At 34.0% G+C, this 18,384-nt stretch overlaps 1 protein-coding gene, 1 long non-coding RNA gene and 1 pseudogene across 2 annotated transcripts; 1 reads left to right on the forward strand and 2 right to left on the reverse strand.

Annotated features, from left to right (window-relative positions):
- The first annotated feature begins 703 nt into the window (after positions 1-703).
- On the forward strand, positions 704-3,794 carry LOC143615359 (cytokinin riboside 5'-monophosphate phosphoribohydrolase LOG3-like). Its single transcript, XM_077088497.1, has 7 exons — positions 704-1,029; positions 1,365-1,462; positions 1,642-1,672; positions 2,117-2,216; positions 3,130-3,200; positions 3,276-3,419; positions 3,509-3,794. The coding sequence occupies exons 1-7, from the start codon at positions 904-906 to the stop codon at positions 3,599-3,601; spliced, it is 663 nt and encodes a 220-aa protein (XP_076944612.1). The 5' UTR covers positions 704-903; the 3' UTR covers positions 3,602-3,794.
- Positions 3,795-11,515: 7,721 nt separating this feature from the next.
- Positions 11,516-14,248, reverse strand: LOC143615364 (BTB/POZ domain-containing protein At5g03250-like; annotated as a pseudogene).
- Positions 14,249-14,685: 437 nt separating this feature from the next.
- LOC143615365 (uncharacterized) lies at positions 14,686-15,656 on the reverse strand. Its single transcript, XR_013150461.1, has 3 exons — positions 15,256-15,656; positions 15,092-15,162; positions 14,686-14,962 (listed from the first exon to the last, which is right to left on the reverse strand). It is a non-coding gene; the product is annotated as an uncharacterized LOC143615365 (long non-coding RNA).
- Positions 15,657-18,384: the final 2,728 nt, after the last annotated feature.

Consider the following 18,384-nt stretch of genomic DNA (forward strand, 5'->3'; position numbering starts at 1 on the left):
TTCATAACCAAAATATTCATTACAATAAATTTGTTAGGGATGTGATCCTCATACACCACTTCACACATGTCTATATGGTTCGTATAGGCCTATCCGTATAGGCCTATCCGTATAGTTGACAAGGGAAAAAACAGCTTTTTTGTAGCCTATACGACCGTATAGACATATACGAGCCGTATAAGCATTAAATGGCTCGTATTGCTTCCTATTAAACCATAAAACCTATACGGGGCGTATAGGGCTATACGTCCGTATAGAAAACATTTGTAGAAAAATTCAGGTTGCCTTTTGACCACTGTTAATCGTTGCTGGAAAACGACTATACGAGCCGTATAGTGGTATACGATCACGTTTAAAACTTGATATATTTTAGGGTGAACTAGTTGCTTCTATACAACACCAGCGCGCCACCAATATAATCGATTAAATCAGTTTCCTCCTACGCTCGATATCTATCGGATACATGTTTATGAATATCAAAAATGTCTTTTAAGAAGCAAGCTGGAATATTACACCACCTAAACTTAAACTTGTATGTATAATTAAATTATGAAATTTGAATTGAAAATAAGTGGTATGGTGTATGGTATGGTATCTATCGCACACGTGCTAGCTAATATATGGTATACAAGGTCTCTCACGTGCCAAATCCTCTTTATAAATACAAGCAGCACGATTAATGAATGGTCTAAGCCAAACACAGAATAGACAATCACCCCCCACCCCTCAAATATTATTGTTTTATAAATCCTGCACTCCTATCTTCTGCCACACGCTATATATTTGTGCTTATTGTGTGTGCTTCTTGAAAGGTTTAAACAGAGCAGATTCTTCTTTCCATTATTATTATTATTATTATTATTATTATTATTATTATTATAAAAAGGAAAAGTAGATAGTGACATGAGTGAAATGGAGAAAGATGCTGCTGCAATATCAAAGTTCAAAAGAATTTGTGTTTTCTGTGGAAGTAGTCAAGGCAAGAAGACCAGCTACCAAGATGCTGCTATTGAACTTGGAAAAGAATTGGTAACATATATAACAACTTCATTCTTTTTTGGGATTTTCAATCTCTTTTTTCTTCTTCTTCTTCTTCTTCTATTTTTATGGGGTTCTTGAAAAAGTTACTTTTTGTTTTGAATCTTGTTTTATCTGTTATCTTTATTGCTGGAATGTCTTTTTTTATTTTTTTTATTTTTCAAGAATAAAAAAGCTCAAAGCTTTGAGGGTTTTGTTTCAAAGTCAAGAATAAAAATGTGTTCTTTCTTTTTATCTTTACATTTCCAAGATTCTTGTTTTATCAATGAACAATAAAAATGTGTTCTTTGGATGTAATGTGAAAAGGATGTGATTTTTATTTTTAGGTTTCAAGAAACATTGATTTGGTGTATGGTGGAGGAAGCATTGGATTAATGGGATTGGTTTCTCAAGCTGTTCATGAGGGTGGTCGCCATGTTATAGGGTAAGTAATAATAAGTAATGGAGTGTTAGTTAATTATTTATTATTATTATGACCTTAAAAAGGTAAATTTTTTAATTAAGTGTAACATTTAGGAACAGAATCAGTGTGTTTGTTGTTGGGGTTTTTTCTTTGATTTTAAACTAACTTTTTGTCATGTTCTTGTCTCTTTTCTTCTGCAGGGTTATTCCCAAGACCCTCATGCCTAGAGAGGTATGAGTTTTAAAATTAAAAAAAAATATTTAATTTTTATTTCTTGGTATGGAAAATGTATGAATATAATTACTTGTTATTAAAGAAAATTGAGGTAATGGATATTAGGATATAATGTTTTTTTGCTTTGAAATGATTTGTATGTTTTTTTCCTTTTGTGGTGTCATTTTTTCCTGATAACTTCAGCCTGTACAGTTAACCTCTTGTACCTTTCTTCCTTGTCATTTTCTGAATATACATGTAGATATAGATATATAGATATACTACACATATCAGGATGTATATGTATGAGTATGTGTACTGCAAACAGTGTAAAAAGTGCTGACTCTGTAAAAGATTATTGGAAGTCCACCATTCTTGCAACCCTCATCATTGCTTTACTGCCATTTCTCTCTCTAGATTATTATTTTTATTTTTTTAAAATTTATTTTTGTTGACTTGTAGTTGACTGGTGAGACTGTAGGAGAAGTGAAAGCAGTTGCAGATATGCATCAAAGGAAAGCAGAAATGGCAAAGCATTCTGATGCTTTTATTGCTTTACCAGGTTAATACTCATAGGCATTTGACCATTGTAGTTTGCATGAGGTGTTGCTTAATGCTAGGTTCAATTTTACTTGACTTTTAGGTATGGGATACAGGACCTACATACTAAAAATATATATATAATCCATACTATCTAGGCTGCTGTGCGTTTTTTTATTAAATAAAAGGGATGCACACCATGAAGTTGTGGTAAAAAATGAGGTAAAATGAATGTGGTCTTGTTGCCTTTTTATAAAATAAAATGGATGCACCCCATAAACATATTTACTGGATAATAAAATAAAAACTAATAGAAACAACTAACAGGGATACTGATACTATACACATGTAAGTTTATTTAAATATTTATAGATATGAAAGTATGATTTTGTGTTTTAAATTGCAAGAAAGTAGAATATATATAGCAAGTTGTTTCTTTTATGATTCCAATTCTATAACTATAGTTAATAATCAAGAAAAATGATTCTGGTTTATAGATAAGTGAGAGAAAATATAGTACTTGGTTTTGCCAATGACAAAGGTACAATAATGTATGTAGAAGGTACATATTGAGCTTTTTAGTCTATGATTACTAAAATGCACCAGATTTGGAAGTAAAAGTCCATTGCTTTCATTAAATGTTTTACTTATTTGTATTTGTGTTTTGTGATCATGTTAAGAAATACATAGTTGTGCCATGAAAGTGATTGTCTCCTTAATGATTAAACCTTGTGTCATAAATACTTATTTGTTTGTTAGTTCATTTATTATTTTCCATGAAGTGTACAATCAATCACCTGCTCTGATCCACTTAAGGCAATTGACAAATTTAGTAAAATTCACTTCTTTCAAGAAGTTAGAATTTATTATTATTATTATTATTATTATTGTAATTTAATCTGGAAAAGAGTTATATATTGTAAGGTGAAATGCAGGTGGATATGGTACTCTTGAAGAGCTACTTGAAGTGATCACATGGGCTCAACTCGGCATTCATGATAAACCGGTAACTTTCGGTCATATATTATCTTGTATTTCAAAGCAAATGAATTTTAATTAACTAAAAATTTAAATCTTGCAGGTTGGATTGTTGAATGTGGATGGATACTACAACTCGTTACTGTCGTTTATCGATAAAGCGGTTGAGGAAGGTTTCATCAGCCCGAGTGCTCGCCACATCATCGTGTTGGCGCCAACTGCTAAGGATTTGGTTAAAAAACTGGAGGTAATGAAGCCTTTGACTTTTTAGGTCAAGAATTTTGAAAGTCAACTGTTTGACCATGACATTGACCTTGTTTGTTTGACTAATAACAGGAGTATGTGCCTTGCCATGAAAGAGTTGCTTCAAAGTTGAGCTGGGAAATGGAGCAACAACTTGGGTACAATGACTATGATATTTCTAGGTGATTAATCAAAATCATATGGGTATTTTGTTTTTTTTTTTTTGTTTTTTTATGAAGGAATTTGTGGAAGTGGAAAAAGGTACTAACTTTGAATGGGGTTTTGGCTTAATTAGAATCTTGGTGTGAAGGGGATTAATCTTCTTGTTTTTTTTTTTTTTTTTGTAAATTATTGAAGAAATGACTTAGAAAATTTGTGGGAAACTTATTTTTTCTCCCTTTCCATGCAACTTTAGTTCCTTTTGTAAGATAAAAAAGTGTTAGATGCAAAAGGATTCTTTGAGATGAAATTTCTTATGCCAATCAATGTTATAATTGTTTATGTGTTACACTTTGGGATTTATAAGTTGCTATGGATTAAGTTTTACAAAATATGCTCAACAAAATGAATCAATAGTTGCTTATTTTCATTAATGAACCAAGATTTTATTTATGTCCATTATGTTAAACTCAATTGTGTATATTTATCTACACATAGATTAATATAATTTGAAATATCATATGTTCTCTATTATCTATTACGAAGAGATTGCTTAAAGGAATAACTTGATTTTACAACAGGGTCTAATAAGGTAATAGATTTTGATTCTAAACAATTGACTGGATTCTATTTCAAATATCAAAAGTAAAAAAAAAGGATTATGTCCATTAGGTTTAACTCAATGTATAGGGGTATAGGGGGATCAAATTTTGACACCATCTGATTTATTATGTGATACGAGATTTACCTTTCTAATATTGGTCGTAAGATCGGCATGTAGGATCCCCAATTGCAGGGTACACCACTCGTATTGGGGAGGAATATCCATGTTTAATTTTTTTGTTGATATCTAAAGAGAATCTCATTCAATGTATATGATAAGAAAGTTGAGAAAGCACCATTGTTTCTCATGTCCAACTTGAAGTTACTATATAAAGTTCTTTTTTTAACATAAAGAGCTAACTAAATGAAATATATTCATCATAAAAATCAAGTGAATTCAACACATCCGAAACTTTTTTCAATAAAAAAGAATACAGTTTATTCATTTTACAATAATTGTCCTTGTTTGTAATTATAACAAAGCAAAGTATCAATATTAGCATGTTGAAAATGTTTAGAAGCTTTTAATTTATAGTTAATGATGCAAATTGAAGAAAGAAAAGTTCTGGGAAAAGCTAGTGATCACCATTGTGACTGTGTGATATAATAATGCCATACGTGTTGCAAATTGAACTTCAAACTAACCGGTGAATAGCAAATAAAAACATTTATATGCATTTTCAAGGTAATTATTCGTAGACATATGAAACAACCCGTGTTTCATGTAAGTATAAAATATATTTAACTTTTAAACACAATATCATATGCTAGTTAGCACGTGTTTGACAAAATGATATTAAGGTGGCTGGATGCGGATTCACTAAGTGTGTGACGGATGTTAGGGTTTATAGTTTTTCCAATTCAAAAGAAAATATTATAAAGAAAATGTTGGCACTTATTTCAAATATTTTCTTTATGAAAATGGATACAAGCTCAATTATAAATGTGTGATTTTCGTTGAATGGGTTGAAGTAGAGGTGCACAAACGTGATTTGTTTTCCTCTAAACTGGTTTCGGTTCAGGTTTAGAACAACAAAAGTCAAAATCGGTTTTTTTTTCCAGTTGGTTTTCAAATGAAAAGGGTTGATTTGGATCCAAACCGACTTAGGTTTTTATTTGTTTGATTTGGTTTTAACCTACTCACAACAGTTTTAAAGGAGTGGTTTCCAACCCGGTTATAAACTAGCGGTTTAATATGGTTCTTAATCAATTCTTACCATACCGTTTCAATGCTCCGATTCCTGTTACGAGTTACATGATTCGGTGAAGAGAAAAGAAATGAGTAAATATGTAGTAGACATGATTTGACCAAATTACAAGGTACAGAGTTGGTGTTGATGTTTTAGGCAATGCCAACACAATTGATTTCAACAGTGACATTAACACCAGATTCTTGATTGGACCATAGGAAATACAATCTCCAATCCTATGCCTCATATTTTGTCTATATAGGTGTATGGCCTTTTAGGACAACATGATGGTTAAAAATAGTGTCATATGGACCCATTTTTCCTATTCTTGTTTAAAATTTGTGATTTCTTTTGTGATCTTATTTAGAACATAACGCACCCGTTCTAACATGTTTTGTCATTGACATAGCTATATAGCATGAACAATAATAACTTTCTAGTTTGAATTAAAACAATGTGAATAACTGAATAATTACAAAGTATACTTAATAAAACAATACCTTCTAACTATGGTGAAGATAACTTTTTTTTATATATATGCCAACACTCATCCCCTTAAATCTATTTCTATTATCCACATATGGTCCACTTTATGGGACGCGGACTCACACCAATTTGATAAAGGATAAAGAGGCTATCGAATATGATGAAGATAATTACTTACAATAAACGGAATTAATATTTTCTATCTAATATATATGGAAATTTCAATGAAGCTTAACTAATATAGTAAATCATATACCCATTAATTCTTGTTAGACGTGTTCATAATCTTCTGATTTTTTTATTATTATTTTTCATGTATATTCTTCATCTTCATTATAATTCTGACTACCGTCTTTTAAAATTCAAAGTCGACGTCTTATTAATATCCTAAATCAAAGTTATAATGTATGTTGTAGTATTGGTTAAAAATAAACCATAACTAAAACCAAAGTGAATATATGCCATTATGCCTTCAATTTTTAGTTATTAACACTTGCTTTAATTCATCAGAATCAAGGAATGTGACACAAAATCACCTTGGTTATTAAGAAGTCCATTTTTTATGTATGGTAGTCAATTAGGATTGCTCTTCTCTTTTTGGATCCCTTTATCTCACTTTTGGTTGTTATTATTATGCAGTCCATTAAAAAAAAAATCTTGCCAAATGCCATTAAGGAATTTGATTATTCTTTTTTATTTTGAAAGGCAACAAATTTATAAGGTGCTAACTAGCAACACATTAGACGGGCAGAAACAATAAAATTACATAAATAAAAGAGAATTCTTTAACGTAGTAACGTAACAGTAACGGTCACCCGGGGTCATAAGCAAGCTTCACCCATGTTTAGCGTAATAAAAGATGGAAACAAAAACATAACCTCCATAAAATAAAATTTTACAACCCAAAAATTATAAGGCAACTAAAATCTCAATCATCATGGCATTGCCCTACACGTATTAAATATTTAGAAAGCCCATGTGATTTCCACGGTAGATAACAAAAGAGATTGACCTCCATAACAACCTTCGTTGCTTTTCATAAAAAAAAACCATAAAAGCTCACTTCGTCATGTTCATCAATATATCTATCAATGATAAAAGAGGTATGCAAACTATTATCCATCTTATTTTCGACTGCGAAAGTTATATTATAATAACAATAAAGTTAGTCATTAATGTTGGAGAAATTCGTATAAAGTAGTATACTGGAAGATTCTGAAGTTGTGTATTCGCTTTCAGATCAAATAATTAGAGTGTATACCTATGATTTGACCGGATAAAATCATAATACGATTCAAGAATTTTGTACAGGTTTTGGATGTTGTGTATTTCGAAAATTGAAAGTAAATTTGAATATTCACACATAAATTGAATTACCGGAAGCAGCCTCTCTATCCCTATGGGGTAGAGGTAAGGTTGTCTACATCTTACCCTTCTCAGACCCTACTATAGCTTTGCTATTGGTGGGATATACTGAGTACGATGATGATGACACATAAATTGAATATAGGGAAGAAACTGATTAGGAACATAACTACTAGAGCTGTTTTTGCACATTTTACATCTTTAGTCCCTCAAGTTAAATTAATGCGGTTTTTGGTCAAAAACCGAATTTTTAATGCACTTTTTATAAAGGACTTTTGGTGTAAATAAAAAAGTCAAGACATAATCGTCTCCAATCGAGTACTCGAGTGTGATTTGGTTGTTTGATTATGGTTGCTATTAGTAATAAACGAAAAACATAAATTAACAATAAACAATCGATCCATAATAGTTGGAATGTCAACAGTCGATTAGGGTCAGATTCTGATTATTTTAGTGGTTAATACTTGTTAGCATATTAAACCTAAAAATATCTTTAATTTCAAAACTAAAAGTTTATTCGGGTTGACCCGAAACTTATAAATCAAACCCGAGAACCAATCTGAATTACTTCGGTTTAGGTATAGGTTAGTCTTTTCTCGGGTTCGGGTTTTTCGGGCATGGTTAATTCGGGTTTGAGTACGGGTTTCTCAGGTTTGGTTTCGAGTTTGGGGTAAAAGTGACAACTCTACCATTATAGTTTAATTAACAAGGCTAGTTAAAACACTGTATCAACTTAACCATCTAATATGATATCAAAATTACGTCTTCAACGAGTTAGAAAAGACAAGATAATTATAATATATAAACTTTACAAAAAATGGTTGTAATATAAAAACATATTAATTTAATAATTTTATTCAGCATTAACAGTTAGATAAGTTCGGATAAAATTTGTGGTGGAGGTAGGAAAGACAGTGTAACGACCACCAACAATAAGCAGGAACAAAATAAATATCAAATTTGTAATGACGTCGCATCTTATAATATAGTCTACTATCTTTTAAAACATCTTATATTTAATAAAATGTAGAATTGCTAAAAAACAATAACTATGTTCTCAATAAATAATAATTACTTAATCTTAACTTTGAGTACTCTTAAAACTTCGAGTTGATATTTAAACACCCAATTCTTGAGATATATCTTTAAGTGTAATTCACTTCAGGGTAACTCTATGTCACTATTTGAAGAAAGTGAGTTGTGTGGGTTGGGTTTTTTTTTGTTTGTTTTGGTGGTGGTGGTGGTGGTGGTGGTGGTGGTAGTGGGTGGGTGGAGGGGGGAAGAGGGGTGTTGTAAGAAAATTTTTCGTCTGGAGTGGTGACTGTGTTTGAAAACTTTCCTGGAAAATTAGGTTAAATCATAGTATTATTATTACTACTACAATTTTGTTTTTTAATTAATTTTATATTTATACTAATATATTAGTTTTATTGTTTATTTGAAAATGGTTTATTGATGGAAAAGAAAATAAAACAGGTTTAGGGACGCAAGAAAATAAAAAAAAAAATTCCGACATGAAGCTGATATATATGATACCCTCCACGGTTTCACCCTTAGGCTGTTCACTATGGACCCATTCACGTCAACACCACGTAGGAAACGAGACTTCGAAGCCCTTCTCCATAACGTCCCGATATGGTTTAAAGCCTCTTTACCTCCTCATTATATATATAAGTGTGTGTCGTGCGTGCGTGCGTGCGTGCATGTGTGTGGGTATGAGAGAGAGAGAGAGTATAAAAGTAGAGGTAGGGATGAGATCGGGACCGTACCGGTACCGACCGGTCCCGGTCCCGAAAATCGCGGATTCTTGGTACCGGTACCGGTGCCGAAATATTCGGTTCGGTACCGGTACTGGTACGGGACTGAGACGGTACCGGTATTTAAGGTAAAATTTCGGGGAATACCGGTCCCGTACCGGTACCGGTACCGAAACTCAAAACGTTGGTACTGATTCGGTACCGACGGTACCAAAACGGTACCGATTTCGGTACCGGTACCAGTACCAACCGTTACCAGTCCCGAATTTGCCCATCCCTAAGTAGAGGGCACACAAAAACACCCCCATACCGCTGGTCTTCGTGAGCCGCGGATATCTTGTCATGATTTTTGTATGAAATATAATTTAAGAAATTATAGTTTTTTGATTTAAGGAAAAATGAGTAAAAACTATTCAAGTATAATAGTTATGAAATAGATATACCTTAGATCTCAATTGTCTTTGAACCTTAGTGACGAGTGACCAATCCAATCATTATCTTCCTATGACCTCCTGTCTTGACGGAAATAAAAATGACTCAAAGACTCCAGGTTTCATAACAAAATTCAGAACTTTTGACAAAAATGAAATATTTTATTTCATAACTGTTCTTCCTGAAGGAAAAACTTCTTGATTTTTACATCATTTTCCCCTAAAGGAGAGCTTACTCACACATAGCTAGGATTACAAAGAAAATTAAAATGATTTTTGGGAGAGTGTTCGATGCACCTTCCCTTACAAACATTATAATATATATAGAAAGGAAAATGAACGTAAAGTTCTCTTTGCTTACGTAATTTTACATAATTGAACCTGGGTGGGGTCGTAATTACGTTTCCTCCATTCTTTCACTGGTGGTTGTCGCTTAGCTTGTTTTATTCACATGCTTGCTTTTTTTTAATTGATGTACCCATGTGTAGGGTCTAATTCACGTGTACCATCTATCATTTCTTCTTAGAGGAGGTCACTTTCTCTGCACTCTTCACATGTATGATCTTCTATAATGCGTGCCACTTCTTGACACAATAATTTTTTGGTGGCAGGACCTACATCGAGCCGGTTGGAGATAATTCTCTGCTCAATGGTTTCTATGGCGTGCTTTTCATGCACAGGTAGAGGGGTTCCACCATAACTAATAATTACGTAGTTTTGGCTACAGTAATTTAATTGATCTTTTTGAAACTTCCAACCGTAATTTGTTGAAGGGTTTTTAGAATTTTTAGCTATCCATTGACTCCAATGGAGACCCAGTTGCTAACGTCTTATCGTTTTTCCATTATTTTGGAAGGTTTGACATTTTTGTGAGCCCCCTCCCTCCCGGAACTTCGCCCCTCTGCGGTGTTCACTTCCAAAACCGCCCCAATGCTGTCCATAGTGAGGAGTCTTATGAAAAAGAAATTGTTCTTGAAAATTATTGTCAAATCTAATATACATTTCTTCACACATGCGGATAAACTGTTTAAATTTGGAGTTATTTGTTTTAGGGGCGGAATCAAGTTATCAGTCTTAGGTCAAGTGACACCAACCTTCTCTTGTTTACATAGTTGTGATTATCAGGGGTCAAGTGAGATCATCAGTTTTTCGTTTTATGTTAACTTAACCACCAAACAACATAGTAAGATACTAACCACGCCAAGTACATTCCACCTCTCGATTTTGATTATAGTCATTAAAACATACTACAAACAACACAAAATATACTTACAAATTAAAAACCTCAAAGTCTCCCATGTTATATCCATCATGTTGGATCTATTTCATTGCGGCACAGCCATAATATCCCAAGGCGTTTATTTTCCCCAACACAATGCATAGTTGTGCTGATTTCCCATTAAAAATCACATCATTTCGGCCCCTTCAAAGACACCAAATCGTCGTAAGACATATGTCATGGAAAACTTTTGACTTACGCTTTGGGAATCAAGAGTATTTATACAACTTCAAATTATCACAAGTACCGAAAGCAAAAAAAAAAAAAAAAAGACGGTACAGTACACAATTGGGAGATAAATTGTCATGTTGCTTGGGCGAAGGGGCACGACACTATAGGTCAATATTAACCCGTACTAACAATTTGATTAATGACAATCTCAACTTTGATGTGTTCTCCACATTCCGTTATTCGTTTACTCGCTGCCCACCTCCTCCTTCAACAGCTCCTCCCTTCCATTCGCCTCCGCTCCGCCTATTCAAATTGAGGTATTGTTTTGTTTTGATCCCTGAAAACTTACAATCTTCTTTGTATATTCATCTTCTGGATGTAATTCTGAAACAATGTTGTAATTCATTGTTGAAATCTCTCTTCCAGTATTGTTTAGAATGCAAAATTGTATTGATTTAGATAGCATTGATTAGATACTGGTTGCTATTATGTTTAAAGATTGATTAGACATAACAAGTTGTTTAATCATCTGCTAAACTTTTATTATTCAAATGGTTAAATCATTAAACTGAACTAAAATAAAGACTTATTCAGCTTCCAAAATCATAACATGCCTTCTAATAATGCATACTCAAAAAACTTTTGCTTACATAAGATTACTATGGTTACAGTTATCTTTTTGTTTCTTTTTAGTTGACTTATATCAGTTAGTAATTAAAGCTGCTAAATCCTACAAATGTTCCATTTCAAATATTTCAAAACAATTTAACAAAAGTTAGTAACCGTATAAATAACAAAATAGTAAAACAACTTATCAAAAACCGATACTAATATCGACGATGCCTCCTTCGCTTGCAGAAAAAAAAATATCCAACTTTTTTTAGTCTTCACTTCGCGAATCTCAAACCTCATCTTCTCACACTCCCTTTCGAGCTCAAGAACCCGCTCCCTCATCTCACTCATTCTCCCGCGTGCCTGAACCACTTCACCCTCGTTTATATTGCTCATTTGATCTTCATTTTCCGACACGAAAAACCACCCTGCAATTGATGTCCTCAGCCTCAACTGTTAAAAAAATAGCACTTGAACAATAACTCTAAGCGGAAGCCTCTCGTTTTGAGCTGCGTGTGTGCTTGCATCCAACGATAGCTTCTGAACATTCATTAATCTGCATATTTGCTCCCGCTCACAGTCTGCTAACCACGGATGTGCCTGCAGCATATCGTCATTATTATTATTATTAACATTATTACTGTCATTAACATTTTTATTATTATGATCCAAACTGTTAATAACTTTACCTTTAAAAAGATATCAATGGCACGATAAATGCCATCAGATTGTGGGCGAGCATAATCAGGAACACCAACAGCAATAGATTGAAACTTCAATAGCTCTAAGTTGACATCAGCTGCCACATCAGCAAGAAACAAATCAACCAGATTGGCGACCGATGTTATAGATGACAAAGACTGAGGCCCGTCTTCAACCCCTCTTCGACTATACACGGAGAATTATGAAGACTAGCAGATTCCACAGTCATGAAATAATCAAGAATTCGTTGAAAACAATCAATGTCATACAAAGTATCAATCGAATTGAAACCTTGGTTCGGTATTAATATATCGTCTAAGTGGGCTGAATCTAACTGGGCTCCAACGCGTCTTTCAAGATTCTCCCTACACGATGGGCTCACGTGTAACACCATGGCGGACCGAAGCAGACGTATAAGAAACTTGGTGTTAACAATCCCTTTTCGGTTTGGAAGTAACCCGACAATTTCTTCCAAAAGTGCCCTTTGGTCAGCTTCTGAGGGTGTATAGACTGTTTTGGAATGACTTGCATCGTTAAAACTCGATTGTCGGTTCATTAACGGTATATATTTCTTTGCATAGCCGACAATTGACCCGGATATTATCTCGGGCCTCATCCCGTTTGCCTCCATGGCTTGAATCACTCGTTTATATAAATGTAAATTAAGAAATGATACATCTTTATACCACCAGTTGTCACTTGACGACTGCGGTTTAGCAGGCGTGGAAATCCCGTTCCAGTTTGCTGACATGGCGCCTGTATTAAACGTGTTGTATGCACTAGGACCTGCGCACGCTTTCATTGCTTAAGACTCTATGCACCTTGAGATCAGATTAAGCTCTTCTGCATCCAGGAACACTTCCTCACAGCTTTCGAGTGCGTTCATTGTGTCTGACCAAGTGGTGAACACTTCGTTTAGAAAGCTTTCGGTTTGTGTAATTAAGTTTTCGTCTCCATAATCGTCTGTCATATGGAGGTAATCTGCAGCACATCGAAGGCTGATGACATTGTGGGATGTGACTTCTAGTTTTACATCATAACAAAATTTGGCTATAAGCTCAAATGTTTTAGCTCCACCGGGTATCTCATTAAGGTGTAGAACACAAATCGGCCCGTCTTCACTAGGGCTGTCACCTACTAGCTTTGCCAAGAGCCCACTTCTTGAAATCAAAGGGAACTGCATGAATCAGGACCAAAAGCATAACCATTCACTAAATAAACATGAAACACATACTGTTGTAAAATAAATAAATAAAATATCGGGCCGTGTTTCGTCTTCTATAGTTCATTACTATTGGACGTTTTAGTATTATAATTGTTGGCGTTCAAATTAAATAAATAAACTTGTTAGGATGAACTACATATAGCTCTTACCATAAGAAGCGTACAAATAACTAGAAACTAGAATAATTATTATTACTTTACTTCATTTTGTTTAGTGTAAGTACTCTAGTTTAAAACAGCGTGGTAAGAATAATAATTACTCTAGTTACATGTACGTGCACCACCGCATATAAAATAGATGATTATAATTTACAGACGCACACACCTTGTGAAGATAAAATGATGTTTCTCCAATCTCAATTGTGACATCACTTGGAAGGCCGCTTGTACACTGCCTGAATGATATAATCTAAGGTTTAGTAATGATTAAAACAAATTCATAGTTACTGAAACAGAAATAATGGATACAACATAAAAAGGTTACATAATAATAAAAAGAAATAAAAATGAGTACCAGGTGTGGTCTACAACACGAAAGGCCTCAGGTTTTGTACCGAGTTTCATACAAGCCATTTATAATTATAAATGTTGACGGCGTTCGTCTGTAGTTAATGAAACATGAAAGAACGGATGTGTGCGTGATGATTTTGCTGGTAACGATCTTCATGATTTTGAGATCTTGATGGATAAACAGGAAGGACTGTGTGTCTGTGTGTCCGAGTCTATGGGAGAAGAGGTTACTCCTTTTTTTTATTTTTTTTTTATATGAATAATTACATAACATATTTTATTCTTTGCTTATCATATATATTTATTTATCATTTGTGAAAACTTAATTTTATTCACTCGAAATCCTACATATGTAAAAACATATTTATAAGAATTTACATTTTCTTTTCACTATACAAATTCAACCTAAAGAATTGTAACCTTCGACCACTCCACCACCAATCTGATAAGGACCGGCAAGACGAGCTCACGTGAAATGCAACTGATTATTTTATGTCTTTTATTTTGATGTGTATACAGTATTTCATGTTTATCTAGTGCTGAGCCATTAAGTGCTGAATAAGTAAGAGGTCTGAATGATTAAGAGGTTCTGAGCCAGCAAGTGCTGAACCAATTAGTGTTGTTTGGTTAGACCTCTGAATGATTGTACAGAATGACTATTCTACCCCTCTAACCCATTTCGAGCTGAATGAAATAAATGTGATTAGTCAGAGCTTTTAACAATTATACTGAATGACCAAACTTTCATTATATCAATCAAAATACATCATAAAATGTTCACTGAGTATTCCGTTACAATTTTATTAAAAATAAACATACAAAGGCAAAGAAGTATATCGTCTCAAGTATATTTCGGAAGTAAAATTTTCAAATGCCAATTGAAGTTCATGTGCTGATGTGTTGTAATGTTCCACTACTTTCTTTCAAATCTAATAGTTAACGAGGTTTCAGAACCCATGCGCGCGTGCATTGTATAACGTACATGAATCAATGCCGACAGTTGTTACCTGCACCTGCGAACCACCACCAATCGATCCCTCTCGCAGGCGATCTGAACCCTAACACCGCATCGCATATCGATTAGTTTTATACAAAATATGTCATATATTGACACTAAAACAATTTACCATCATTAATTAATAGAAACTGCCATTATAAAACGATAACAACTACAAAAAAACACTTACTTTTGCAAATGCAAGCTGCAATGTTGACCTATTAATGTATAATATGCAATAATGCTACCTGTAAGTGTGACCTGCAATATGACCAAAAATCTAAATAAGAATCAGACACTTAACAAAATAATGGATGCTTGAAGTACTTTATATGGAAAGTATTAAATATTAACCTATTGAGCATAGTAGTTTATAATAAGGCTCGGAATTTTCATTGTGGCTGAAATAGGACCCCATTTCCAAAACAATAGCAAACATATTTACCCAAAATCAAAGTAGAGATCGACTACAATGGAAGCTTTCGTGACCTCCAGTTCTGACAATAGCTAATTGAACAAACAAATGGACCGAGCGCCAGAAAACTATCAGGCGGCCACCAAAAAAGGCCTAAAACAGTTGTCAGCAATGACGGTTTACCATTGCCTACGTCTACGTCCAAAGCCCCAAAATGGTTCAAGTTACCCTCGAGTTTAAATGAAGCTGAGACAAAATCCAATATGGTCCAGATTACCCTCGAAAATTTTGCATTAGAGATATGTGATATCAGTTCAAGGGCACTAAAAAGGCGGGTTTGGACCTTCAAGGGCACTAAGAATAAGATGTGATGATAAGTTTCAATGAATCATATCCAATTTGCTTGAAAATCATAAACCATAGTCATCATCAGCTAACTTTTAATTTAAAAAAATACATGATCTATGATTAACACGAAATCAAAGCGTTGCCTCTAACTTCAGATGTATATAAATTTTTTTTTATAGATTTAGCACCATAATAGAATCATTTAAAGGTTCTAAAACTTCTCATGATGAACCAGGTTATCAATACAAAACAAGATCCAACCAAATTGAATATCAATTAGCATAAATTGAACATCAATCGAACCATAAACCCTAGCTTCTAAACCTAGCCGTTCAAACCTATAACAGAAATCGAGCAGGGAAACAAAAAATCATACCTGTTTGTAATTGGAATCGGGCTGAAACCTGAAGAGAAGAAGAAGGAAGGAACGAGCGATAGTTGTGTGTGGGTAATTCTGTCTCTTTTCCATTAAGCGATCTTTTCTAATGAGTAAGAGCCCTACTGAACCATTCAGTTGTAATCTTTTATTGAAACAAACAGCCCGAGCGATTCAGACTTCAACCCCAAACAAACACACCTTTAGTGTTGTTTTAGGGGCGTTTAGGATTCCTTATTTTCATCAACTTATAACTTATAAACTTTTTAAAAAGTTAATAAGGTGTCTGGCAAACCATAAGGTCTTAAGGGTTTTAACTTATAAGCAAGGCAAAATAAATGAGTTTTGAAAAGTTAAGAATCTCTAACTTATTAACTTAATGGATTTGATTTACCCAATGTTTTCACGCTCGGATAGGACCGGGAATCGACGAAGACGACGGTCCGGTTAGGCATGTTCAGATCGATCTTCAAATAACCGGTCGGTTAAGGCCGCTCAACGGTTGAACCGGCAGATCGGTTCGGCGGTCTAACCAGAACAATGATGAAAGAAGGTGGGTTATGACATGATGTCGAAGACTCACTCAAATATAAACCGAATACAACTAATTAGATAGCAGTAAGCGGATATCGAACACAGGGAGTTTGTGGAAAGTGCGTTATTAAGTATCTTTATAATTAAACTATATTAATCTAAGTGCATAAAATAAATTCAAATATTTGGTTGTTTGGTTTTTAAACAAAAAGAACTAAAGCACATAAACAAGTTTTAATCAATATGAGAAAATATGTCTTCCCTCGGTTTCAGGTTTCCATGATTGCTAGAGTTGATGTTTAACTGAGATGAACAACAGACAAAGTTCGTGTTTATGTAAACGATTGCGATAATTGAGGATCAAGTACTTGGATTATACAACACAAGGTGATCACTCAAAAACCAATTAGTTTATCCAACCCTAAATCCCTCCCGATTAATCTCGATTACTTACAAAACCAAGAACTGACGGTTTAGAACACAAAATCGATAAACTAACAATCTATCAACCAATACACAAACACCATAATAACGAAATCAATAAGATTAAATATTATCTCAGAAATTGTCTAAACAATCAACCAAACAAACATAATAAACCTTACAATCCGAGGGAAAACACAAAGGAGTTTAGCCGAGCATGATTCGGTTCGTTATCCTTTCGATTATAGTTTGCATACGAATCAAAATAGAGTTTCTAATGATTACCACACTCAAAATTAAGCTATGGCACCTCCATATCGCCCTTAGGTCGTCCTTAGATGAAAGATAATGATTGGGATGCCAAAAGCCAACCCTAAACGAGTTTATAAGGCTGTTACAAGTTTTAGCGTCAGTCCCACCGTAGCTTGCGGTGGCTTCTAAAAAGCCTACGGTGGCTTAAAACTGGCATACGGTGTCATTTTCTTCAGATCCCACCGTAAGCTACGGTGGCCTTTAACAAGACCTTCTTGTTTTCGTCATAACTTTCTCGTTTCAACTCCATTTTCTTCACCGTTTTCGCCCACGTTCTCGTAATTACACCCTCTATCTTCTCCTACCTACAATTATATGAGTAACCATAGTCAACTAATTCCACAAAATAAACCGATTGTATGCATGGTTATTAACGGTCTTATATCACTTAAGGGTTGTCCAATGGACCACCCGTCAGGTTACGAGTTTAACAGTGCGTTTTACATGTTTCAACTGTCATACAAGGGAGATTACAAGTCTCAGCTTGGACAACAGCAACAAATATAGCGTCAACTCTATTGCATTTATTAGATTCTCGTGTAGAAGAAGCTTAATTCATACTCCAAAGGAAGAAAAAAAAGATGAGAAGAAAATAGTCTAAAGAAAGTGGAGGCGGCTGAACAATAGATGTTAACCTAGTTTTTTATGGGCTTTTCAAAGGGTAAAATAAACTATCATGGATTTATACTTGGGCTTAGCTTTAAAATTATACTTGATTTATTTTTAGTATCTTTTAATTTAAATAAATTATAGTTGTATCCGGTTCTTAAATCCGGTTCAACCGGTCTAACCGGTCCAACCAGTGAACCAGTAAGACAACCGGTTCACTCTCCGTCCGGTTATGAAAACATTGGATTTACCTATTACACCCCTCTAACCCTCAAAACTCATTACACTCCTATTAAAAAAACTTATTTTCAAAAATTCATAAGTTTATAAGTCCTTTTAACAAAAAAAAAGCCTTTTGCACTTAAATAAGCAATCCCAAACACACCCTTAATTGACATGTAAAGGGATGGTTGCCTTCATTTGGTTGACACGGTTTTCAGCTTTGTGTCATGTTCATGTTCGACTT

Source organism: Bidens hawaiensis, unplaced genomic scaffold (assembly GCF_021521415.1).
Source record: "Bidens hawaiensis isolate Kalapana, Puna unplaced genomic scaffold, B.hawaiensis_p1.1 tig00042687_1, whole genome shotgun sequence".
NCBI classification, from domain to species: Eukaryota; Viridiplantae; Streptophyta; class Magnoliopsida; order Asterales; family Asteraceae; genus Bidens; species Bidens hawaiensis.

What these genes read in the sequence shown, in the direction of transcription:
- LOC143615359 (XM_077088497.1), top strand. Translation starts at nt 904, where the DNA reads ATGAGTGAAATGGAGAAAGATGCTGCTGCAATATCAAAGTTCAAAAGA. An exon ending in TCGGCATTCATGATAAACCG is followed by an intron (nt 3,201 to 3,275) that starts GTAACTTTCGGT and finishes TAAATCTTGCAG; the next exon opens with GTTGGATTGTTGAATGTGGA. An exon ending in ATTTGGTTAAAAAACTGGAG is followed by an intron (nt 3,420 to 3,508) that starts GTAATGAAGCCT and finishes GACTAATAACAG; the next exon opens with GAGTATGTGCCTTGCCATGA.